We start from the raw sequence: 25,906 nt of genomic DNA, 5'->3' as shown, positions 1-25,906 counted from the left end.
TTGATATGAAAGGAAGGTTGGAGATTGGCCTATAATTAGCTAAGACAGTTGGGTCTAGAGATGGCTTTTTAAGTAAAAGTTTAACTACAGCCAGCTTGAAGGCCTGTGGTACATAGCCGATTATTAGAGATAGGCTGATTTAAGTTTGAAGCATTAATTAATGTCAGGACTTCTCTGAGCAGTTTTGTAGGAATGGGGTCTAAAAGACACGTTGATGGTTTAGAGGAAGTAATTATTGAAGAGTCTGAATGAATATCTGTCAAGAGATGTATTCTAAAGACACTTCTTCAGCTGAGAGTCAGAGAGTGGAGACACACACGCTGCAGATTTTACTTGCAAGGGCAGTCACAGAGCGCTCACACGAGAGTGGGGGCCCTGTGATTTCGCACTCTGTTCTTGCACTTGTCTTTATTTATATACAAAAGTAATACAATAGTGAACACATCTGTTCACAGACAGAGGAATGTTGGTGCGTATGTAGGTGTATGTGTGTGTGTGTGAGATTCTGAAGGAAGCGGCCCCTCTTCTTGTTAGGGAGTGAAGATAAGAGTGTTCAGCTCTTATTATCACTGTGCAAAGAAACTGATAAAAGAGAACAGAACAAGTCTTGTAGTGAACAACAGTCTAAGTCATCAAAAGGTCATCATGCAGTATTCTATCATATGCAAACTTATATCATTAAAAGTTTATACTGACTACTAAGTACAATCCTCTATTGACATTCCCTCCTGTTTGTCACGTATAAACTTTTGAGTGCGATATCAGTATGTAACATCTTGTTGTACATTTTCTGTCACATCATCATTAATCACACAAAGTCTTCATGTTCCAACAGGTCGGGGTCATCATCATCATCATTTGTCACGGCTATGTATGCAGCAACAGTGGAAACAATTATGCGGTTAATCATGAGTTTTAGACATGGCAGTATACATGTTACAAAACACAAAATAAAAGTAAAAATACTCCAACTCCAACGAGTAATGTTTTTAGCACCTGTAGCCAGGAGCCAGTGTAAAGCCAAGAAAACAAGTCACTTGTATCGCTTACATAGTCCTGATTTTGGGCCTGCTGGATCTGTCTCAAGGCATTCAGGGTGTCAGTCATGTTTGATGAGTGTACATTGTCTGGTATGTAAGTGATGCAGGTGTTGTGGAAGAGGACACAAAGTCCCCCTTTCTCTGCTAGTATCATGTCCAGAGCTACTCGATGTTGCATCACTGCAATCCGTAATGCATCGATTTCCTGGTTCTGCTGTTTGTTGATCTTGAAGCATTCAGGCCAAGTCCAAAACGGTAGTCCAGAGTTTCAATCCTCAGCATGTTTTTTCCGGTTCCCACCCGGGGGAACAATGAATGGAGTACTGTCTGTCCGGTAGTTCACATTTTGAATTCCTTGGGTACGTCGTTCCCCATATTGGGTCATGTGGCTGAATTTTAGGGAGTGTTGATCTTCTTTTCTGGCATACAGTAGAAGTGGTGTTTACTGCGGTCATCCTGAAAGTGTGGTCTGACTGGAATATGGGAGCACATGTTCCTGTCCAGCCTGGGGGCAGTATGAAATACGCCCGTTGTCCACATAGCCAGGCCATTCCTTGCACCCAGTACGTGCCATTAGATGGTCCAGTCGTGTTCACAGGGGTACCAGGCATTATTCATCCAAGGGTGGATGTGGTCTTGTGTCTCTTAGGTGAGAGTTGTCGTGCGTCCATCTTTTCTGTCTGCCTTGTGGTTCAGATCCCTGGCTCCTCCAGTCTGCATGCCAAGTATCCTTGAGCAAGATACTAACCCCAAGTTGCTCTCCGATGCATCCATCGGAGTATGAATGTGTGTCAGTGTAGTTAGAAAGCACTCAGTATAGAGTAGTGATGGGTCGTTCGCGAACGAAATGGCTCTTAGAGCCGGCTCTTTGACGTGAGCCGGCTCCTTATCGTGAGCCGTCACGTGGGTTTTTTTTCTTTTCTTTCTCTCAGCCTCTCTCTCGCACTTTTATCCCGCTTCACTCAGCACGCGAGCCTTGTGCTTTACGCTGGGCAGAGGGGGGAGGGGCGGTAGTTACACTCAGTAGCACAGGAACAGAGCCAGAGGGAGAGAAAGAAAGCCAGGGACAACAACGTCACATTAGAAAGGTATAGTAATCATCCACAACTATTTTCAGTTGCGGATGATAAAGGATTCAGAAAGTTTATTCATGCGGGCCCATATGACAGAGAATATGCATGTTATTTTTGTTTTCATATTATAATTTATATTTAATTGTGTTGAGGTTTGCAGTGTTTTGTGTTGTTTCACTTTAAATTTGTAAAAGGAAAAAGCTGAAAATTTAAATAGTTAAAAGTTTAAATGTTAATAGTTGATTTTTGTATTATATGATTTATTTATTACATTTTATGTGGAGTGAATAAATAAAAGTATATTTACGGTGGCCCCTAGAGACAAAGCACATACAAACTTCAAATCATGTACGAACTCTGAAGCACGTACAAACTCCAAAACACGTAAAAACACGTACAAACTCCAAAACACGTAAAAACTCCAAAACATGTAAAAACACGTACATACTCCGAAGCACGTAAAAACTCAGAAGCACATAAAAACTCAAAACACGTACAAAACACAACAGAAGTGCTCCAGAATGCTAGGCGCATGGTGAGCTTTTGTTACCTAGTGCCTACACAAGCCAGCAAGTACCAACGACCGGATTTGGTGTGTGGTAGTAACAGGTAAATGAAAATTGTTTTTAAATTATTTGAATATATATGAGTGCCTGTGTATAAATACACAAACATGCTTTCAATTGTGTAATTTAAGTGATCTAGTAGCTCTGCTTTGGAAGTTCAGTTCATGCTAGAAATGTGTTTTGGAGTTTGTACGTGTTTTGTCTCTAGGGGCCACCGCATATATTTATATATAAACATATATAAATAAAACCACTTTTTTTACGTTAGTAATTCCTTTTGTGCATAATTTAATATTATTGTTAATAATAAATTAATTAAAGCAACAAAACAACCTGAAGAGCCGGTTCGGAGCCGGTTCGGAGCCGAAAGAGCTGGCTCTTTTTAGTGAGCCGAACCGAAAGAGCCGGATCTCGAAAAAGAGCCGGAAATCCCATCACTAGTATAGAGGTAGTGCTTGTGAGAATGGGTGTGACTGGGTGAATGTGGCGTGTTGTATAAAGCGCTTTGAGTACTCCAGCAGAGTAGAAAAGCACTATATAAGAATCAGTCCATTTACCATTTACCACTTTCCCCTCACCACTGAAGCAACCAAGTGAGGGTGAAACTTTCCTAGTTGATTTCTGTGGAGGAAGTGGAATCCTCTGGGACCTCAACCTTTTTGCAGTGGCTCTGATGTATCCAGGAGGATCTCTCCACTATTTTGCAGGCAGTTGGAGTGGTCAGAAGCACTTGGTATGGACCCTCCCACCGTGGCGAGCTCCAATTTTTTCGTTGGAGTACTACTCGGACAAGGATCCAATCACCTGGCTTCAACCTGCGAGAAGTAGGAGAAAAAGTTTATTGTTCAAAACAACTTCTCTGTTTGTCAACAACTGAGTCATCCAATCTGCCAGAGTGGTTTCATGGATTGATTTATCTAGTGGCTCACTAATAACTGGCAGTGGAAAAGGTCGCCCATGTATAATTTCAAATGGGGACAGTTTGTTACTTCCTTGTGTTATTCTCATCCACATTTTGACTAGGCCTACACATTCTGGCCATAGTCTGCCAGTTTCTTCCATTGTTTTCCTGAGCCTTTGTTTTATAGTGCCATTTGTTCTCTCCACTAATCCTGCACTCTGTGGATGGTAGGCACAATGGTGTTTTATACTGAAACCTAGTGCTTCAGATACTTTGCTGATCATGTCATTTACAAAATGGGTTCCATTATCTGATCCCATCAGAGTAGGAATACCATATGTTGGAATGAAATGGTTGCATAGACACTTTGCAACTGAGATTGCGTCTGCTTTTTTCACTGGGTAAATTTCTGGCCATTTTGAGAAAACATCTATGATTACTAGAGCGTATTTTGAGCCCTGACACTCATTCAATTCAATGTCCATATGAATGGTGTAGGAAAATGTCCTCTTTTTGGTCTTAAGTTACCTTGGGTATTGTGTTTTTGCATATCACAATTTATTGTATTACCAACTAAATTTATTGTTTGATTGCTGCTTGGTCATACCAGACTCTCTCTCTGTCTTTATTTTTTCTTCTGTTTTCTCAAACGTTTCGCCTATTGCCCTGCAAGCTGATGTAAATGTCAGCAGTGGATAAATTCAGCATTTAATAACAAAACTCTGTTAAGTTTTCCCTGCTTTAACACCAATGAGAGATATAGGTGCATGTATAGCGTGTGCTATAGTGTAAGCTGTTCTTCATTGCATGTATGTGTATTAGTACGCTTGAATGCAGGGCCTGTGGGCCTGTCTCACCCAAAAGTTCATTTTCTTATAGCTGCCTTTCTCTCGCGTGTGTTAAGAAAGGCAAATGTACTTGTAGCAGTTGTGAGATTATTACGCTGTTATATATTACATTATACCTGTAATCAAAATGAGTGAATCATGATACTGCTGTAGGCCACATCATACTTCTTGTGTAATCAGTATGTAGTTTTAGTTTGCATCATACTTCTGAGTTAAAAGAATGTGAAAATCATTAGATTTATTAGATCGGTTTGTATTATCCTGTACTGCTGATTTACTGTGAGTGAGTTACACTGTTTCATGACATGTCATACTGCTGAGTTATGAAGAGAATATTGTGTGCAGAGAGTCAGGGCCTTGCTTTTCTGACAGTAGAGAGAACAGAGCACATTGCACGGGAGCTTCACCCCCACCTTTATAGGAAGAAGAAAAACAGGGAGCCAAGGTCATAACTCAGGCTCACTGACAGTTAGAAAGAATGTGAATGCTTAGTTTTGTTGCTGTGGCACATTTTGTATAGCTTCTTTTCTTTTGTTTTACCCTCTTCACCTGAGAGGGTGTGCCCTGAGCATGTGACTTCAGGTCTCTGTCTCTGTCCCTCAAAAGTGAAACCAAACAGGTGTTGCGAGTCGGGGTATAAAGGCACTGAGAAAAAAAGCGTTTGATAAGTCTATCACTGAGAGCCATTGTTCTTTTGGAGTGACTGGATTCAGTATAGTGTGGGGATTTGCTACTACTGGTGGCATCATTTCAGTGATTTCATTTATTGCTCCCAGATCATGCACTAGATGGTATTTTGCAGTATTAGCTTTCTTCACCACTTGAACAACAAATCTCCTCTCTTTGTTTGTTTGTTTTTTTTTTAATTTATTTATTTTTTAAATTCTCCTTTCTCAAAAACAGAAAATGAGATTGTAGTTGTTCTTGGCTGAGAGACACAAACCCCCTTTTTTTTCAAGACAACTTTTCTGCAATATCACTGTTACGTCCCCCCGAAGGGGTCCAGGCATGCGAGTGAGGGGACCAGTAACAAATGAGTCCAGAACAGAATGAAAGGGAAACAGACAGGTGTTTTTAGTAAATAAAATAGTCTTTATTATAGATAATCTTAACATAAAGAGCCGGCAACGCCGTTTTACCCATAACACTTGGAAAAAGGGCAAAAGGTTGTAACAACAAAGAACACAACAACCAAACAAAAACTCCACACCACGAGGAGGCACTTGCAGGGGCCCAGAAGCTCACCCTGTCACTAACAGCAGTTGGCTTTACTGCTGCCAAGGCCCACAAGCCCACACTACTCACGTAAAGCAGCTATACTGTTTCCACAACTCCACACTTCAGGCAGGATAACTACACCCCAAGAACACAAAGCAGAGACACCAGAGAACACCCCCACGTGGGAACACCAGAGAAAAACCACCCTGCTCACAGCTCATCCCCAGCTTAAATAGCCTCAGAGGTGATTGCTGACTGGATTCAGGTGGCAAACTAGCCTAACCAAGAGCAGCTGTGTCCTGGGGAGAGAGGAGAGTGAGAGAAACAGAGGGGGTAGGAGTGGCAAGAGAGGAGGAGGCGGAGAAAAACACCACGCCCACACAAGGGCAGTATCAGGAGGCCCAGCTAGGGCCGTAACAATCACCTAAAACAAAACAGACAACCCAGCTCTCAGCTGGCTCTGAACTTATCATCATCATCAAGGTCGCATGGTGACAGCCACTTCAGAAGTCACAGTACTCGTGACTCAAGCAACACGTCAAAAAACAAAAATCAAAAAACTCAGCACACTACACAGACAACAACAGCCAAGATACAACTGAAAATGCTGTAAGCGAGTGCGATGTTCGTGACAACAGCTGTGTGCACATCAACAATGGATAACATATCAAGTGCGGGAGAGAGTATGAGCGTGCAGCGTTTAAAGCGTGGAAGTACTGACCTTACTTTGAGTTTGATTCTGTAAAAAGTGACAAAAACATTAGTGTCCTTTGTGTGTGGAAAGAAAACTTCTTTTTACAGCTAAAAAAAACCCCTAAACTTCCGAGCAAGCACCGAGTGCGCTACCACGTAATGGGAAATTCACAGAGAAACTCGAGGATTCTTCCACTGACCGCTGCGGCACACCTGCACCAGGGCAAACCTCCGCCGATTTTATTTCTTTTCTGCTGTGTTTTACTTGCATCTATTTGAAAGAGTGAGTGTAAACACAAAAAATATTTTATTTTATGTGCTGGAATGTGCAGAAAATAGGTTTAAATGTTAAACTAATTTCTTCCAGTCAGAGACTGTTGCGTATAATTAAATTTTTGCTTGATGCATAAAGTTAAAAGATTAAAACAAATAAAACAAGTTTTAAAAAGAGACTTTTCCATTTGATTACATTTTGTATGATGGATTATTTGGAAAAAGTAGAATTGGGCTGAAAGATCTATCACTTTATTACCTATTCAGGTTGTAAATCATGTTTATCATAATTATTTTATCTGAGCTGAGAACTAAATCAGATAAAAAGTCTGAGAAATCAGACAGAAACTCTGTGTAAGGCCCAGGTGGACGATAGATGATAACAATAAGACTGGTTTCTGAGTTTTACAGCTGGGGTGGACAAGGCTAAGCATCAGGCTTTCAAATGAATTAAAAGTCTGTCTTGGTCTTTCGTTAATTAATAGGCTGGTGTGAGAAATTGCTGCCACACCGCCCCCTCGGCCTGTGCTTCAATACTTATATAACCGTTGCAAGAGCTTGGCGGGTGATGGCTCTGCCAGGGCTGCCCTTTGTCATGATTCTGTTCATAATTTTTATGGACAGAATTTCTAGGCATAGCCAAGTGGTGGAAGGCTTTCACTTGGGTGGTCTCAGGATCTCATCTCAACTTTTCACAGATGATGTGGCTCTGTTGCCTTCATCAGGTGATGGCCTCCGGCAGTGGCGGTCCTAGCCTGTTTGGCGCCCTGGGCGAACACTCCCTCTGGCGCCCCCCCCCCCCCCCCCCCCCCACACACACACACACACACAAAACATATTAAGGATTGTACATTAACATAGAACTGTTGTATACACACACACACACACACACATGAAGAGAGAGAGAGTATGCATTGTATGCAAACGGCTATCAAACAGCCATCATAATTCCTCATACAATGAGAACAGGACAAATCAACAATTGACAATGACTGATTAATATTAAAATCTGTAACATAATGTATAATGTATTGTTTGGAGTTTAGTCTGTTAATGTTGCTATTTTTACCATTTCTTCTAGGAGCAACTGTAATCCACATAATTTCCTTAGGGATTAATAAAGTATTCAGATTCTGATTGTTTCAGGATGACCTGCCATTATCCACTGACACATCTGCTTACCTGTATCTTTTGCTCGTTTCTCTTCCTCTTCTTTTCTATTTTTTCTAAACTGAGGACCTGATGGCTTTGAACTTTTCTTGTCCATCTTCCATTGGTTTTAATTTTGCACTCCAGTATGAACACAAATCCCCCAACTCGAGGATCACCACAACATGATCTAACAGACCTACACCTTAGTTCACAGATTCACTTTGTCTAGGGTGCATTTCTGAGATTTCACAAAACCCAATGAATACATAATGGACTTGGATTTACAATATTTACAACAACAGCAGCCAGCCCCCCTCCCCTTTCGACGGCTTGTGTGTGAGACTTTAAATCATCAAACTGTAAATTTTAAATTGTTATTGATCCCTTTACCCCTCGTCCTAAAGTGTATATTTATTTTCTTACTCTTCTTATATATATTGTTTGTTTACTTGCACTGCTGTAACTGGAGCCTCGTCGTCTCGTCTCTCTATATACTGGACTGTATGTAGCAGAGATGACAATAAAGTTTACTTTGACTTCAGCAGCGAGCAGGCGCACCGAGGGCTCTCGCGCTCACTTTTTGCGTATAGAATTTCGAAAAAACATTGGTGCAAATTATAAACCTGTATCATAATGTCTGCTGTTTTCGTGTTTGTTGGTTTGTTTTTATTTTGTTTTACTTTGCGAGTTGGTTATTAGACGCTGCTCCAGCCACCAGAGAATCCCCCGCCGCCCCGCCCTCTCCTCCCTGTGCCGCAAGCAGCAGGCGCACCTCGCAAACGGAGGGCGCCCTTACTCCCAGCAAATGGCCGATAGAAAACCGATCGGTGCCTATGCTATTCCCAATATGCGCTGGCATGACGTCGGGGCAGCATGAGTACGAGCATTTTTTTATTTTTTTTGCCGATACCCGTGATGCCGCCCCCCACTACGATTCCGCCCCCGGGCAATCGCCCGTGTCGCCCGTATCTAAAACCGCTACTGGCCTCCGGCTTGCTTTGGAACCATTCGCAGCTGAGTGTGAAGTGGTGGTGAGGATCAGCACCTCCAAATCTGAGGCTATGTTTGTTTCCTTTTAGGGTCATCTTCTTGTAGAGCTCTAGACATTTACAGATAACTAAAACCAGAGTCTTTGTTCACACCAGGAGTTTATAACTAACAGCCCTGAAATAACAGACCAAACAGATTTTATCCACAAGGACTGAAGTTGGACACCATCACTGTCAAAGACTGGAAATTAAAATGCATCTGTTCACAACTTGCTCTGTTGCTGAATCTCTTCCCCTCACTCAGGTTTCTCCTGCTTGCCGTGGTTACACTGATTGGCTGTCATTTGATAAAGGAACAATACACCAAAAAGAAAAATACAAAATAACATTAATGAAATTATAACTGCTCACACTTAAAATTCTCAAATGTTCGAAATACAGTCAGATCATAACCTGGGTTACTTTCTCATTACTGATCAATAAACTCAGTCATGCTTCAAATTAATTATTTGAACTATTCATGTATGTAATTAATTGCAAATACACATAAAAATCATGGTGCTGTTCAAAACAGTATTACAGAGTATGTTTGACACACACTCAAAAAAATCTGTTGTTGGATGAACACAATTTAATCATGGCACCCTTTTTGCACACAATTTAACCAAGTACAATAAACCATTTTCGATCATGTCAAACCAACACATTTAGCATTTGGTAGTTTAATGTAATCAGATTATGTTGGATCAACATACTATATTTACATTGATTTGAAGTGATTTATTTAAGTATGTAGAGTGAAATTTGTTTTAATTCATTCTACACAAGTTAAAAAGTTTAGGAAAATACAATTAAATCTTGTTGTTTCAACAACTACTTTGTTAATCAAGGCAATTACTGCAAGTCTTGCTTAATAAACCAATATGGGGGTTGATGAAAAAAATTCACAATCAGATTATGATAACATTAACTTTATTAACTGGATTTAGTGGACAATATAAAAGCTTACCATTTTTGTACACCTGCAAGCATTATGCCACTTCAAAAAGTAAAACGTTAGAATACTTATTTACATAGGTAATATGTTGGAACCAAAGCTTCCACAACTAAAAACAGATGCAAAATTTGCTCAATATATCAACTGTATTTTAAAAAAAATAAACTAAAAGATAAAAATACATCTCTCACTTGGCAAGTTAAAACATGTGACAAAATAGAATTACTATTGTGTGAATTTGGAAAAATAAAATAATTAGAAATAATTTGGGGGCAATACAACAACAACAAAAAATCCATAAGTAAAAAAAAAATATAGGGATTAAAAAAAAAATTAGGAAGTAAAACTAAAATAGAAACAGAAGGCTTAACATCAAATTAAATGACAGATGACAATTTTTTTTCAAATGCAATTAATTACTTGAAATGAGTGTTCTTGAAATGTGTTTTAAAACATGCTAGCAAGCAAAATGGACACAATAATACAGTGAACTTAACAGGTGGCAGTGGTCTTAAACTTTACAGGCCCTTGACACATAAACACAACATAGTAACAGTGCAGCTAAAAACAACAATGAACATTTCTTTGGGAAAACCCCTCAATGCAGTTTCTGTAAAATGTTGACTTTGTTCTACAAAGGAGAAAAAAAAAGAAAAGAAAAAAGAGGGGGGCACTAAAGCACTCCAATGCTATCTTCATTCAACACATGACAGCATTATGGTATGTGTGAATTAGTACCTATACTACAAACTCAAAATTAAATGAAAAATAATTAATAGAACAGTACTTCTGATCCATTTCTGAACCACTTCTGATCCATTCTGATCCACCAGTAATTTTAACCCTGGAGAACCCATGGGGTCAAATTTGACCCCATGGGTTCTCCAGGGTTAAAATTACTGGTCCCAGTAACAAAGGCGCTTGTCGACTCAGAAATCGAGGGAAAACCAACAACACACCCGGCAGAACATTATGTTATTTACACGGGTGCACATAAGTGGTCCACATGTGCGCATTCGCTGTCAAAATAAAAGACGCGCACCAGATAAGAAGTTGCAACGCGCGTTTGCTCCATATAAAAGGCACTGTTTTTGTCCGCTAGAGTGGGATTTTTACGGCACATTCTGCACCACATCTCTGTGCGTTCATCATTTGTTTGAAGCCAGCTCACCTCCTGCAACCACTTTTCCGAGAACACGCGCTTCTTTTGTGGTTCGGACTCCTTCTGACATTTCTTTGGAGGTGGAGGAACACCAAAGTAATTGCTTAAAGGAGCTTCTTCGACATCTTTAAGAGTTCTAAACAAATGTCTGTCCTCCTCCTGAAAATCTTATGTATGCAAACACGCGTTGCAACTTCTTATCTTGTGCGCGTTTTTTATTTTGACAGCGAATGCGCACCTGCGGACCACTTATGTGCACCCCTGGTTATTATTTAGCTCGTCATATTGCAGCCACAGAAATTCTTTTGTCCATGAAACCATAAAGCTGCACTTTCTTTTTGCCTTATAGTCTGATTTGTCATAACTTTTCTGTTTTGTGGTAAGCTTTTCTTTGGCTGTCACTTCTTCACGCTGACCTGTCTTATTTGGCTCAGCAGAACTAAAATATATATCCTGCTGCTTTTACACACGCACTCACATAACGCTCAGCGATTCTCTGCACGATCAACCTCTCACATGTTTAAGCTGCGGGAGATTTCACTTGTCATGTTTGCATAGTAAGCTAACGATTGATAAGACAATGTCAGAGGAATTGGTGCGCAAATGATCGTCACTCACCAATCAGTACTGTCGCTCTCTATACACAGTTCGCACGATTGCAAAGTGAAAGCAAAAAACAAGTGCAAATTCAAACGCGATTTCAATATGTCACATATTGACAGTGGCTCACCGATGCCAATGACATAATTACCCAGCTACATTTCCAAAAGAATGCAAAAGCATTGACATATATTTTTCCTTCCTATGACAGCCCGACGGGCAGGGCAGAGATAGATTTTGGTAGCCCGACTGGAAAAATCGCTAACGTCGGGCTAGCAATTTTGCGAGCCCTGTACAGTGTTTCAATAATTTGTACCTACTACTCTCCCTGATGGAACAACGCTTGCACTGCCACATACAAGTCACTGAAAGAAAAAAGGAGAAGCAGTTTTAAGGATGGTTTTATTGGCACTTTTTTTTCACTTTGATTAAATCATAAAACTATCATAAAAAAATATATATGATGGTAAAAACTTACCATGTATTAAAGAGGAGGCACAAGCAATCAGAAAAAGGGGTCAGCTTTCTTTGTGGTGTTACTATGGTAAAGAAAACAGACAAAATTACTTTATAAAAATTCCACAGTGGATTTTTTTTTATTTTGTTGCAAATGTATAAAAAAAATACAAATACATATAAATACCTCTTGTAATATAAAATTCACAGATAAATATCCAATCTGTTGCCAAATGTAATAGCAGTGTTTCACACTATGCAGTAAAGATGCTGGTAGTTGCGGTAAAGGTCCCACAGGCAATTTTCATAACTATCTGCCATTGCCTTTTCCTCTGACCTCGTGTTCATGCTCTTTTTCCCATGCACTAGTGTTCAAATGCAGGATGCAGCCCCTGAATTTGGACACAGCTAATATTTAGCAACTCGCACACGCTAGTTTAACTTGCATTACTGCTAGAGGCCGAATGCTTAAAAAAAAAGGAGAGAGAAAGAAAGAAGAAATGCAAATGATAATAAAAAAAAGTGAAGAAAGACCATGTCTTGCAATAACTGTCATTTAAAATCAAAGTGAATGCTAACAGAGCTAGGTAAAAGTTCAATGAGACAACCATACTAGCTTTAGCTAACTTCATTTACTTTGAAAGTAAATTACAAACGTGTTAAATATTGAATTAAACATATCAATAACCGCTAAAAACACTATAAGACTAACTGCAAAAACGGGTAACAAAAAAAATGAAAAACAATGAAATGGAAATGCTAATAATAATATAAATATAGCCGGAGCAGATTGGCACCGTCTAATACCCGATTTTCACTGTATTTGCTCCACTCCCGCTGTCTAATGACAACTTACACATTTGGAATTAAAAACATTGTTAAACAATTAACTGACGTTTGACTAAGATATTTTCAGTAATTTATTACTTACCTGTATTGTGGAAGATTCCGCAGAGGGAAACGGCAGTTTACTGAACACATATAACTTTCTCTGCGTTCCCGCCTCTTCACTTCTGGGAAGTTTGAGCATGCGCACTAGGCGTCGGTTTTAGAGTTGTTGATTTAAAATAATTACATTTAATTGAACTGAAGAATGCAAATCTAGTTCATTAAACTTTTTATTTTATGTTAAACCAACAACTGATAATGATTTAAAAACCTAAACTCAATATGTTCATGTTAAATATACAAATGTCTATTGAATTAATCAAACAACTGCCTTAGTTGACTTTTTTGAGTGCAGTTTGTTTTAGCTTCACCATTAAGCTTTCATGATATTCGATCATCGAATTATTTCCATCAAGTTCTTTATATTTTTCTGATTCAGTCATTTACTTTTATGTTCTTGTTCTAAACTGAACTGCAGATAAACCAAAGGCTCAACTGAGAGCTGACAAGACAGCTGTTCCAGAAGGGGGCAGTGTGACCCTGACCTGCTCTGTGAGCCCATCATCATCATCACCATCATCATCATCTGGATGGAAATACTACTGGTACAGAGATTGGAAATCTTCTGAATCTGTGAGAAATGAACAAATCAGTGTCTCAGAGGGAGGACTCTACAGCTGCAGAGGAGGAAGAGGAGAACCAGTTTACTACACAGAGGACAGTCAGGCAGTTTGGATTGACAAAATTGGTGAGTTCACACTTTAACTTCCCACAAAGCACTACATCTGATGGTAATTGAACCTTTTGTCTTTCATGTGTTTTTATTGTACTTTCTTGAACATTAACAGTGTCAAACAGGTCTGTTGTGACTCTGTATCCAAACTGGTCTGAGATATACAGAGGAGAGACGATCACTGTCAGATGTGAGATCCATGGAGGAGACACTGAGTGGGATTATGAGTGGGAAACAAACAGCACCATAAAACCTCCAAATCAAAATGAATACAGGATTAGCTCTGCTTCATCATCCAACAGTGGAAACTATCGCTGTAAGGGCAGAATGAAAAGTTCACAGCATGAAACAACAGAGTGGAGTGATTCAGTCACACTGACAGTTTCTGACAGTAAGTCATATTTGCTTTAAGCTGTTTGAACACTTTGTAAAATGTGTTTCTGTTCATATGGACTGAGATTATTATTCTTTGTATAAACTGAGCTCACTGTTCAGAGACTGTACTACATGTTCACTGAGAGAAAATCTTTGTTGAACAGATAAACCCCGTCCTGTCCTCACTGTGTCTCCATCATGGCTGAGTCCTGGAGCCTCAGTAACTCTGAACTGTGAGGTTGAACATCCGTCTGCAGGATGGAGCTTCTACTGGTATAAAGCTGTTCCTGATCTATCAGAGAAATCCTACAGTTATGAGCTGCTACCTGGTGGCAGTGGGACTGCACAGGACTCCTACATCATTCATGGACAGACACACACAGCAGGATATGTGTGCAGAGCTGGAAGAGGAGACCCAGAGTATCACACTGACAGTCAACCAAAGTTTGTCTGGTCTGCAGGTCAGTTTGTTTCTCTGTCCTTTCAATAAGCTCATGTTAGGTCATCATTTTTATTCAACAACATTTAGACCATTAAAATCTCATCTCCATGACAACTATTGATGTCTGTGTACATTAAAACTCCCCAAAAGAAGAACTGAACTGAATATTTTCCTTTCTCTCTGTGATCAAACTGAATTTCCTTGTTTCCCTCTTTTCTTATTTTTCAGTTTTATTTAATGTGATAATGTGAAAAACAAAAGACATCTATGATGTTTTAAATGTTTTCTATTTGAATACTTTTACTTTGATACTTAAACTCGTGTTTCTGTTTGTACTGATTATTTTTACTTAGTGCACAGACAGGATTTACACAGTTAAGACTCTTTGTTTAGTGTTCAGATAAAAAAGTCAAATATAGTTAATAAAGAAACAAAGATGTCAGCAGGCAGGTTAACAGCTCTGACAAATACAAGACAAACACTGACTACAGATGGACGCTAGAAGAAGACGTCACAAATAGCAGCTGCTGTTGTTGTTCATTTAAAATATACTTCAAAGGTTTTTAGTTTTGGTCCTGCTGCTGCAAAATATCTCACTGTAGAAGGAATCTGTGAAACAGACAATATCACAGAATTATGACAGAAACATTACAGCAAATGACTGAAGTGTGTTCAGAGTGATCTGTATCAGGTGGATGATGCTGAGAGTGATGACTCAAAGCTCATGATGTCACATGACGTGTACCAAGCTCTACATGAGCTGCCAGCAGATAAAGCATGTGGGTTATATCATCTTAAACATATCAGTATTCGGCTCCTTTGTTTTCTATTTATTTGACTGTCTGTGTGATTCAGGGCTTGTTGTCAGACTCAGTGTTGTCTGTTCTATTAGTGCTGATCAGGGTTAAAGCTGGTAAAGTCCTGATAATTATATGTTTTTAACATCAGTCAGTATAATATGAAAAGTTTTAGAAAGAATTCTGCTGACAGATTAAACATGTTTATTAACTCCACTGAAAACCAGCTTGGCTTTAAATCTAAACATGGCACTGATTTGTGTTTATATTGAAGGAAACTAAACAAATGTTGAGGAAATAACTCATCAGTTTATGTTTCATTGATGCCTTCGAAGCTTTTGATGGTGTAAAAGTTAATTGTTAGTCTGAGTCAAAGAGGGGATCAAAAATCATGAGAGTCCTGGTTTACTGGTGTGCCAGTTTGAAGTAAAATGGGGTGATAGCATTTCAGTCCTGTTTGGGGTGAGCTCAAACAAAGTTCAAACAAAGGAATATTTTCACTGTGATATTTTGAATCCTAACATCTGTGAGCTTTGTCTCTTCACTGCATGTTGTTTCCAGATGTTCATTCAGCAGCGTCTCTCACAGTGAGTCCTGACAGAGTGCAACACTTCACCTCTGACTCTGTCTCACTGACCTGTGAGGGAAACTTCACTGAGTGGAGAGTGAGGAAGTTCTCTGAGGACGGCCGACTCTCTTACTGTTGGAGAATGACTGGATCCACATGTAACATCAGTTACACATCAAAGTCAGATACTGCAGTGTACTGGTGTGAGTCTGGATCAGGAGAGTTCAGCAGTGCAGTCAACATCACTGTACAGAGTATGTTATTATACATTTACTTCTTGGATCTGAATGATTTAGACGTCACATGAACATTTGTCCCAGCTTTGCTGTATGTGAAGTAACTCTATGTGGCAAAACAAACAAAACTGAGACAATTTTAGACAAAAAATCATCAAAATATTCTCTGTTGTTGGTCTCATTTCACTTGATCTTTTCATAATCACGTTTGTAAAAACTTGCACATAGTAATTTTATATTTTCTCTGTCAGAATAAAACTCTACAAAGCTCAACATCTCTGTCATCAGATTAGATGAACTTTTATTGTCCCCATTCAGAAAAATTCAGGCAAACACGTGATGCAAAATAAGACAAACATACAAATGTTTACAATTTCAACTATAACCATTAAATTATGTCACTGTTAATAATTTGACTCCTGCAGGGAGGATGAAGGGAGCATCCCAACTATATTTCCAGTCCTCTTAATCAAATTTTGAATTTGGGATCTGAGTTTGACAGAAAGTTTTCAAAACCATGTAGTGATACCATATATCAACAGATTCAACAGTCTCCATATAGAATAGTAACATGATGCATTTATTTACTCCATGGACGCTCAGCCTTCTAAAAAATGCAAATGTTGACTACATGAATGATCCACATGATGAACCCACTGTAACTGAACATCTAAACATGAAATATTGTCACTTGTTCAATATTGTCTCCAGTCATTAAAACCAGGCTGAGATCTCCAAAAGTATAATCTCAGAAAATCTCTCTGAAGCCAGGTCTGCATGTAGATCATTAGACACGACTCACAGCTTTTTCGCAAAGGTGGGCGATCATGGCTCAAGAGTTGGGCGTTTGTCTTGTAATCGGAAGGTTGCCGGTTCGAGCCCTGGCTCCAACAGTCTCGGTCGTTGTGTCCTTGGGCAAGACACTTTACCCGTTGCCTGGTGGTGGTCAGAGGGCCCGGTGGTGCCAGTGTCCGGCAGCCTCGCCTCTGTCAGTGCGCCCCAGGGCGGCTGTGGCTACAATGTAGCTTGCCATCACCAGTGTGTGAATGGGTGGATGATTGTGTATAGTGTAAAGAGCTTTTGGGATCCTTAGGAGCGCTATACAAATACAATTACCCAAGGTTTGCATCAGCTGGTCTGACTAAAACAATATGTTTGTTTTTTGGTTTTCACAGATTATTATTATGATCCTATCCTGGTGAGTCCTGTTCATCCTGTGACTGAGGGAGCTTCTGTTAATCTGAGCTGCAGTTCGAGAACACAAAAAATACTTTCCAATGTGTTTTTCTATCACAATGACAAACTTCTTCAAAATGATACCCGAGGGGAGCTGAAGATCTCTGCAGTGTCAAAGTCTGATGAAGGTTTCTACAAGTGTCAGTACTCAGGAAGAGAGTCAGCACAGAGCTGGATGTCAGTTAAAGGTGAGCAGGATCAAAACATTTGATGGATTTTAATGGATTTCATGCTTGAGAAATAACATCATATTATCTCTTTTAATGTTTTGAAGCCACCTGGGTCTATTTAGTCAGAACTTTATAAAACTATTATGTAATATCTCTAAATTGTCAGGTTTAATATCGTTGTGATTCAGGACTCAAGTGAGGGACTCAGGTGAAAACAGCAGAGGATGTAATCAGTGAAAGTTTCTTTATTCAAACAAAGGATAAATAATTTAACACAACAGACTGTGAGCTTTGACTTGGTCAACAAGAACAAAACATAAATGAACCTAAAATTAAGGAGCGAGTCCTACAAAAACATCTTAAATGAGGTGAGAGAGACAGGCCAGAGGAGCGGACATAACAGCGTGAGGGCGGCAGATCTGTGGGAGAGGAGAGAGCAGTTAGGGCAGGAAATCTGAGAGGGAATGTGACAAGACAGAGAGTGTTCATAAAGTGGCTGCAACAATGCCTTACTTGGAGTCCAGACTAGGTGGGGGTAAAGGATGAGGCAGAGGCCCAAGGAAACTGCTGAAGGGTGGGCAGGCAGGCAAGTGAGGAAGAGGCTCCGAGGGGGGCAGCGGTGGTGGTGAATAGGGGGGTAATGATCCAAGGTGGCAGGCGTCTGACTGGAGGTGAATGATGGCATAAAAATGAATCTTGAAGCAGGAAGAAACTGAAACAAGGGGAAAATCTGTTAGCATACAAATCTTATTTTCCTAGAAAGGATCCCAGCAGACCTGCCTGGTTACCTCACTGACGAGCTGCAGTCATGTTAACTATCCATTAACATTTGGCTTACAGCCACCGAGGTCTTCAAGGTCAACTTTATGACTAAAAAAAATCCTTATAACATAGAAAAACTATGATTCTTTCAAAGTTGCTGTGTATTGTCAACATATAGAAAGTACTGTATAAAGATTTAAAATATCATGTTACGTTTGACGTCTGACCTCACTTTTACTTTTCACATCTGCCCTTGTTGTCATGTTGAAACAAATCTGCCTTTGGACTTATTTTTACTGCACTACAAAATTCTGACAGTAAAAATAAAACTAACAAATAAAATAAACACAAATACAATACTGTCCCCTTAAGTAAATACTGTCAACAGAGTAAGCTGCCTTAGCAGAGATTTGTGCTCTCAGAGTGTTTGTTTTATACTTTATTAATAATTAATTATTGTTTGTTGTTACAGTAACTGTGTCAGTTGCTGACAGCTCTTCATCTCCTGTGTGGATGATTGTTGGACTGGTTTGTGGAGTCTCTCTCATTATTATTCTCCTGCTCTTGTTATATCGCTGCAAACAGTCCAAGTGTAAGAGCCTCTTCTTTTCATGCTGTATTAGAGAGTTTATTTACTACATACAATTTAATTATTCACACATATACATGTATTCTGACCTCATGACACTAAATATCAGTGGAACAATTTATACATGACAAACATGTGTAATAACATTTGTCTCTTTCACAGATTCATGCTTCACCAGGTTGGTAAAATACTTTTTATTATTATTTTAAACAAACATCAGTTACTTTTGAGTTTATTGTGTTTATTTCATGTTTTAGGTCGATCCAGTCTGAGAGTCACAGTCCGGGCTCCTCCACAAATCATGGAGTCAACCTGAATGAAACTCATGTGTACGACTCTGTTCATCCAGGTCAGCATTTAAACCGATCTTTATTATCATTATTAATATTGACTTTTAAATCTGTCTTCATTAACAGTAACAGTTTTTAGGTTCAGTTTGTGCTCAGCAGTTTTTCAAAGAACGTTCGTCAAAATCCAGTTGGACAAACATCCAAACAGCCAGTTGACACATGAACATAAAATGAGAAATAAACAGGATTTTACAACCTGATTGTGTCTTTAACCCGACTGAAAGAATCCAATGTTGTTGTTTCATATCATAACAACACAAACAGTAACAACATTATAGGATCGTGGTTTGAAAATATCTTATAGTCCTGGTTTTGACTTAAACAGAATTATTTAAACTTTAGTTTTTTATTCAATGATTAATGTGACCCTGGCTCGTCCTTTTTTAGGTACCAATCACATCTATGACTCAGTTACGCCGGTTGAAGACAACAGAAATGGTGCAGTATATTTGTTGAAAAACACAGAGAATTTAGAGAAGAAATTTATTTTTGATTTAATAAAATTATTTCCATGTGAAATGTTTACAATCCTGTATCTAAAATATGAACATTTCAGGATCAGATGACCATCAAGATGTCACATACTCTCTTATTGAACTTAAAAACTTTGAAAAGAAGAGTAAGTACATAAAACTTGTGCATTTTAAAATTAATAAATGTAAATGTAATGTAAGAATACAATAAATAAACATTTTTTAAAAATTAAGAGTTAGTTATTTCCTTATGTCCAATACTCTGATCATCTTCACAGGGAAGCATCATAAACCAGAGCAGAGTGCTGTTTACTCTGAGGTGAAGACGGGAGCTGCAGGTACAGACACAACAGTCTTCAGTGTTTGTACTGAAATGTGTCATTTCATTATGTTGCATCTAATTATAGGTCAACATGGAGTTTAGTTATTCACTTACCAAGCTGAGCTGCTACACATCAGCAGAGTTAATCTGCAGTCATTTAGGGTTTTGGTGGGTTAGTCATTAAATCGGGTGTATTTGTTTAACCTGATACTGTGTTGTTGTGTTGTTGTGGTCATTCAAAGCACTCAAACACAGACACACTGGAGAACAAATTTATTGAGTGATTCAGAAAACACAGCAGGACAGAAGTTTTGCAAAGAACTCAAAACAACTTCGTCCACAGTTTGAGTTCAGTCTCTTCATCAGATCACAGGTTAATCTCACCAACAGGTTTGTTGGGTTGCTTTTCATTAAAGTCTTTAATCTGGGAGGCAAAAAAGTCCACTTTTCAGCTGGATTTACTGAATCACAGCATCCATAGATTCTGAACTAGACCACTGATCACAAAACCAAACATCATCAAATAAAACACATAATCTGAGTGTGCTCGATCACTGGAGGCACAGCAGAGCACTGTTTAAGCTGGCTTTTTTATACAGGAAAGTATTGGATGTGCCAATAGGATGGAAACGTGTGTGTGTGGAATAGATGTAGGGCATATAAAATATTAATAAGGGATAAAAGAAGGGAGTGATGCAGACGAGCACATGAGTATAAAGGAAGCTGTTTGGGAAGGTTCGAGGTTCTTTATGTAGTTTGCTAAAGATGAGTAACATTGTAAGAAAGCACTGTGGAGTTCACAGTCAAAAGTTTCAGTTGTCCAATCACTGTGGACTTATGAACTGAAATAATTATTTTTGTCTCTCAAAAGAGTTGGAAGACTTTGTACTATGTTACTGCTTCCTCATTTGGACTTTCAAATCAGACTTGATCTGCAGAGATTAAATTCACATGTGTCCAACATCTCTGTATCATATATCTGCTGATCAAATGTATACATAAACATCACAAGTCATGTGGTCTTAGTGATGCTACCAACTGAGTAGTTCAACAGTCTGGCAATGAGTACCTGGGAGAGCTGGATCTCAACACAGCAGTGAGTGCAATGAGTATCAGATGCATCTGAGTTCAGACAGCCAGAGTTTATTAGCCTCCATCCACCTCTCACACACAAATAAGACACAAGCTGAAGTGTCGCCGCTAACAGTTGATTTTTATTTCAATTTCTTGAAATGTATTGTACTTGTCAGGAGTTTAAATCCACTTCTAAGTCCACATGTCCAACAGCTCTGTGTCATATACCTGCTGATCAAATGTGTCCTGAGCTCTGACTTCTCTTTTAGAGGACAGTCTGATGTATGCTGAGGTCAAACACCCCAAAAAAGAAAAAGCCAAGAAAAAAGCAGGTAAACAAAGTCTGCCATCACCTCCAGTGAATGTTGTTCAACATGTTTATCTTGTCTTAAAATCTTCTTTCCACTCACAGGAAAATCAAGTCCTGCAGCTGATGCAGCAGTTTATTCTGAAGTCACATTAGGAAGCTTTCCTGGTAATTATGCTGCCATGCAGGATGAGTTATTCTTCAAGTTATTAAATGACGAACATCCTGAAACTTGGACATTTGTGTTCTTTGTGTGTTTGTCTTACAGGTCAGTGAGGAGAGCTGCAGCAGCAAAAAGAAGCATTTAATGAATCCACTGTTGCTCCTCTGCTGCCCAAATATCAGACACACTCAGTCTTTAGTTTTAATGATATTGAATAATAATATGATATATAGTTTTAGCATAAAGCACACAGAGATGTGTCCTGTTTCAGAGTCATGCTCTTTATATTTAGCTGCTATTTTTATTCATTGTTGAGCTTTTGTATAAAACTTTGAATGTATCCTGTTCCACAGAGAAAATGTCTGTGATTTTTAGTAACTAATAGCAGCAACTTAAAGTCAGCAGAGTCGCATTAGGAAGTGCTGGTATAAACACCCACAAATACTTTTACTGTCTGAGTGTAAAGATCTATATTGTGTAAAAAAATAATTAGTTGGTATAAAAACATGAAAAAGCTCTGGTTGCTTCATGATTCATTTAATGTCAGATACTTTTATTGTAGTTTTAGTGTATCTCTCTTGTATTTTAATCTGAAGCTGTGAATGTTATTTTTTATTTTATTTTAATGTTGCTTGCTGTTCTCACTTTTTCTGAATTTTACATAGTTTTTCTTAAAGTTATTTATTTTGAATGTAGAGCACAGTGATCAGCTCTGTTGTTTTAAACATATATAAATAAATTTAACCTTGACTTCACTTTCTCTTGTATTTTAATCTGAGTAAAGATTTAATATTGTTTGGGCTTGATTAGATTTTCATGGCTTTATGATTTGCTTTAAAGCTTTTATTGGAGCTGTATTGTGATACGCAGTGCTCTCCATTTAGAAGTACTTTGAATTCATGTATGTACACATTCCTACTATTATTAATTACTAATTATTGAAGAAAGAAAGGTCGCAGTGGATATTTGTGTCCAGAGCTCTGCGAGTTGATGATCCAGTCATGGCCTTTGATGATGTTGAGCCATCACTCACTGTCCTGTGCTTGTCCCACATGTGGCTTTCTAGAGGAACAAAACACAGCTGGGTGCGAAAACATCGTCAGTACACACTGTGAGGTGCAGCTCTGCATTATTTGTCTGTTTGTTTTGAAAATATTATTACCCTCCATCCAGAAGCAGACCTGGACAGGTCACCACTGTGTCACATGACTAACTCACAGAGACACACAGACATTCAAATACAACGGCACAGGAGTGTTACTTTGTTTGTTGTTAGACTAGAATAGAGTTATTGTCATTGCACATGTCACAAGTAAAACGCAACGAAATGCACTATTGTTGTTGTTTTGTAATATCTTATAATGCACTATACAGGTTTTGGTATTATTTCCCAACATGTACTGTGTAACTAGGGATGGGTATCGTTTAGGTTTTATCCGATACCGGTGCCAAACCAGAACTTTTGAAACGGTGCCGGTGCTTAACCGGTGCTTAAAGAATGGAGAACACAAAATTGGTCCAAAAACCTCTCATGTTCAGCTGTTTTTTTGTAAAAGGATAACAATGTTAGCCTTTTCTGCAGCTATGGGGCAAATATGGTATCACTCTTGGCTGGAAGCAGTGCTTAAACAATGGAAAAAACACCAATTTTGTCTAAAAACCTCTCATGTTTAACTGTTTCCCACTTTTTATTTGGTCATTTTAGCCTTTTTGGCCAGGGTGAAGGGAGTATCTGCCATCAAACAAGAAGACAGCCGCATGTAGCTATGATGATGTTTGCTAGTTCACCTTACGTGCATTAATGTAATAACATGGTTAGCCTACTCAACTTAAATTACACACGAACAACATTAAGCTACTCACGCAGAGAAGAACGGCTACTGCTGCCATCATCATCCTTCATCATTTCTGCTACACTGGCAGGGCTAGGGGCCAGGACTCTACTCTTCGGGTTTTTGGGGGATGTTGCAAACTCGGGTCCGATAACAGGCACCACACCTGCAGTAGATGTGCTCGGTGTGAGGTCTCGCAGCAAGCTATCAAATACGGCGCATTTCTCGGCTTTTAAAAAAAACGCTATGCGTCGCCAGGTGTTTCATCAGATTTGAGGTGTTACCTCCTTTGACAGTATCACAGTATCAGCTTAAAGCACTTGTTGCAGGCTGCTGAGTTTGCATCTTTTGCTGTGAAGTACAGCCAGACTTTTGACCGCTTCGCCTTGGGCATTTTTAATCTGTAGCTCTGCTCTAAAAGAACCTACGTACCTGGACTGGCTAGAATCTAAAGTGTATCACAGCTCAGGGAAAAAAAAAAGCACTGAAATAAAGCACCGAAATGTGCGCTGCTTTTCAGTCTGGTTACTACCGTTTATGTCATGGCACTGGATACCGGTACCCATCCCTATGTGTAACTTTTATGAATTTATGAAGATATTGAATTTAACTGTAGTGAAACCCTAAACTCAGAGATCCTGATCTAACTCTACAGATCTCCTCTGGAACCAAACTTTATTTTTTGCTTGTTTGAGAAAATACTCACATAAACACAAATTAATCTATGATAAGGAATAACAATGCATATATATTTGAACTTTAGTCAATTTAATTCATCAGTGTTTTAGTGTTTACATGTTTTTAAACTGATGCATCAAGAAACAATACAAGAAAAAACCTACTCACACATATTCAGTGAAACTTATCAGGAGCTGCAGCTACGTCAAACTGACCCAATCTGATTTTGTAATTTTTCCGTCTCTTTCGTTCCTTTTCATCAGATGAGCATCTCTAACATTACCTGCTTCACACTGCCTGACTTGATGAGAGAGGCTGCACGTGCGCATTGTTGCACAACTTTGGTTTTTATCAGCGTGCTGTATAATATCAAACAAAACTGGGAAAATGAGCACACAGAAAAACATATTTGCTCTGTCTGGCCTGTTTCCTAGACCTGTGATGATAAAGGATTTTACCTTCAGAATCTGTCATTTAGAAGAGTCTGTTACAGAAGCAGAAAAATCTGTGTCTGTTGGACATATAGCTGTAACTGTGCCCAAATTTAAAGCCCCTTGACTCCCATCTTTAAATTTAACAAGACGTTTAAATCCACTTATTCAAATTTAGACATTTGGCTTGAAGGGGGCGTTCCAGCTGAAAATTTAGACTTCTGGCATCAATTTTAATAGGTCACTGCCCCCAGAGGTTTTCTGAGCTTCCTGCTCGAAAATGAAATGCCCAAAATAAACTAATTATAAACTTTCTCAAAAAGGAAGATTTTAAGTCTAATTTTCAGGTTTGGCCACATTTCATTGACTCATTTTATTAGTGACTGGTCTGCTATATCATTCATCTTCAAACTGAGCATCAGGAAGAAGCCATGTGACATGGCTGACAGGCTGGTCTGAGTTATCTGGGTTTACTAGTAAAAGACCAGAAAGGAGAAAATCCCCAGTGAGTGGCAGGTATCTGGGTGAAAATGCCTTATTGATGTCAAGAGAATGACCAAACTACTTTAAGCCAATAGTTTCAGGTTTTGCCACTGAGCAGGGAAGCAGGACTCAATAGCTGCACTTTCTTAGCAGAAACAGGGAATTTTTTACAAGAGAAAATGGTGAGAGAAAAAAAAAAAAACAGTTAAAAAAGTGACATCCACAGCAGTGTAATCTGCAGCTCCTGGTCTGATTCTCCAAATACAAAAAAACCTTCCACAGCTTTTCCAGAAGTATTTACAAAAAGTCTCTGAGCTTTCCCCTCCCCAAGATACTTGCACATAAAGGAGAAAACGGGTAAGTAATTTTAAAAACACAAAAAGGAAGTCTTGACTTACAAGCCAGAGTGACACTGAATGACTGTTTGTCCTACAATGATCCAGCATCAACTGAAGCTCTGCACTCTGCAACCCAGAGGTGGAAACCCTCCTCACTGTCCCAAAACTGCACAAAGATGAGAACGCCAGAACAGACACACACACACACACAGATAGTGGCTGCATGACTGGCAGGACTCTTGTGAACCACACTGTTTACACAGATGATCTTGTGGTCTTTAGTCCTCGTAGCGCTGGTCTCCAGCAGCGCCTTCATGCATGTTCTGCTTCTAGTGTGGAACATGATATCAGACATATCCAAATGCTTGACTTTTGGTTTTGTTTGTTTGTTTTTATCCTGAAATAAAGCGGGCACTTGTATGTACAGAAAGGTTTTTGAAAGACAAAATTATGGGATTTGTGAAGCTAAACTTAATAAATGTTACGCGTTGTCAGATTGCTTCTTATTTGTGTGTGGATTGAAGTAATTATAATAAAATTGAAATTGCTTGTCTATTTGCCTAACAATTCCTCTTATCATGCCTTGTGGCAAAGGATGAAAATAGTAATGGACTCCAGAGTGTGAATATGGACATTACTCTTATTTTTATTGCATAAATGGACAAGAGCGTGATAGTAAAGCACAACCTGT

At 39.0% G+C, this 25,906-nt stretch overlaps 2 protein-coding genes across 2 annotated transcripts; both read left to right on the top strand.

The window, feature by feature from the left end:
* The first annotated feature begins 1,520 nt into the window (after positions 1-1,520).
* Positions 1,521-18,950, top strand: LOC146522061 (Fc receptor-like protein 5). Its single transcript, XM_085154120.1, has 8 exons — positions 1,521-1,689; positions 13,335-13,604; positions 13,705-13,980; positions 14,129-14,425; positions 15,765-16,025; positions 17,183-17,431; positions 18,648-18,767; positions 18,943-18,950. Exons 1-8 carry the CDS (start codon positions 1,521-1,523, stop codon positions 18,948-18,950), a joined length of 1,650 nt encoding a protein of 549 aa, XP_085010246.1.
* On the top strand, positions 18,951-21,807 carry LOC146522060 (uncharacterized; the record flags this gene model as incomplete). Its single annotated transcript, XM_085150255.1, has 7 exons — positions 18,951-19,113; positions 19,502-19,552; positions 19,671-19,733; positions 19,866-19,925; positions 21,253-21,315; positions 21,396-21,458; positions 21,559-21,807. Coding segments are annotated over 7 exons (471 nt in total), but the record flags the coding sequence as incomplete, so codon positions are not given.
* Between the last annotated feature and the right edge of the window lie 4,099 nt (positions 21,808-25,906).

The sequence above is a fragment of the Neolamprologus multifasciatus genome, chromosome 3, assembly GCF_963576455.1.
Source record: "Neolamprologus multifasciatus chromosome 3, fNeoMul1.2, whole genome shotgun sequence".
In the NCBI taxonomy this organism is placed as follows: Eukaryota; Metazoa; Chordata; class Actinopteri; order Cichliformes; family Cichlidae; genus Neolamprologus; species Neolamprologus multifasciatus.
The sequence above is the reverse complement of the archived record's forward strand: the minus strand, read 5'-3'. Positions and strand labels throughout refer to the sequence as shown.

What these genes read in the sequence shown, in the direction of transcription:
- LOC146522061 (XM_085154120.1), top strand. Translation starts at nt 1,521, where the DNA reads ATGGGAGCACATGTTCCTGTCCAGCCTGGGGGCAGTATGAAATACGCC. An exon ending in AGTTTGGATTGACAAAATTG is followed by an intron (nt 13,605 to 13,704) that starts GTGAGTTCACAC and finishes GAACATTAACAG; the next exon opens with TGTCAAACAGGTCTGTTGTG. An exon ending in GAGCTGGATGTCAGTTAAAG is followed by an intron (nt 17,432 to 18,647) that starts GTGAGCAGGATC and finishes TTGTTGTTACAG; the next exon opens with TAACTGTGTCAGTTGCTGAC.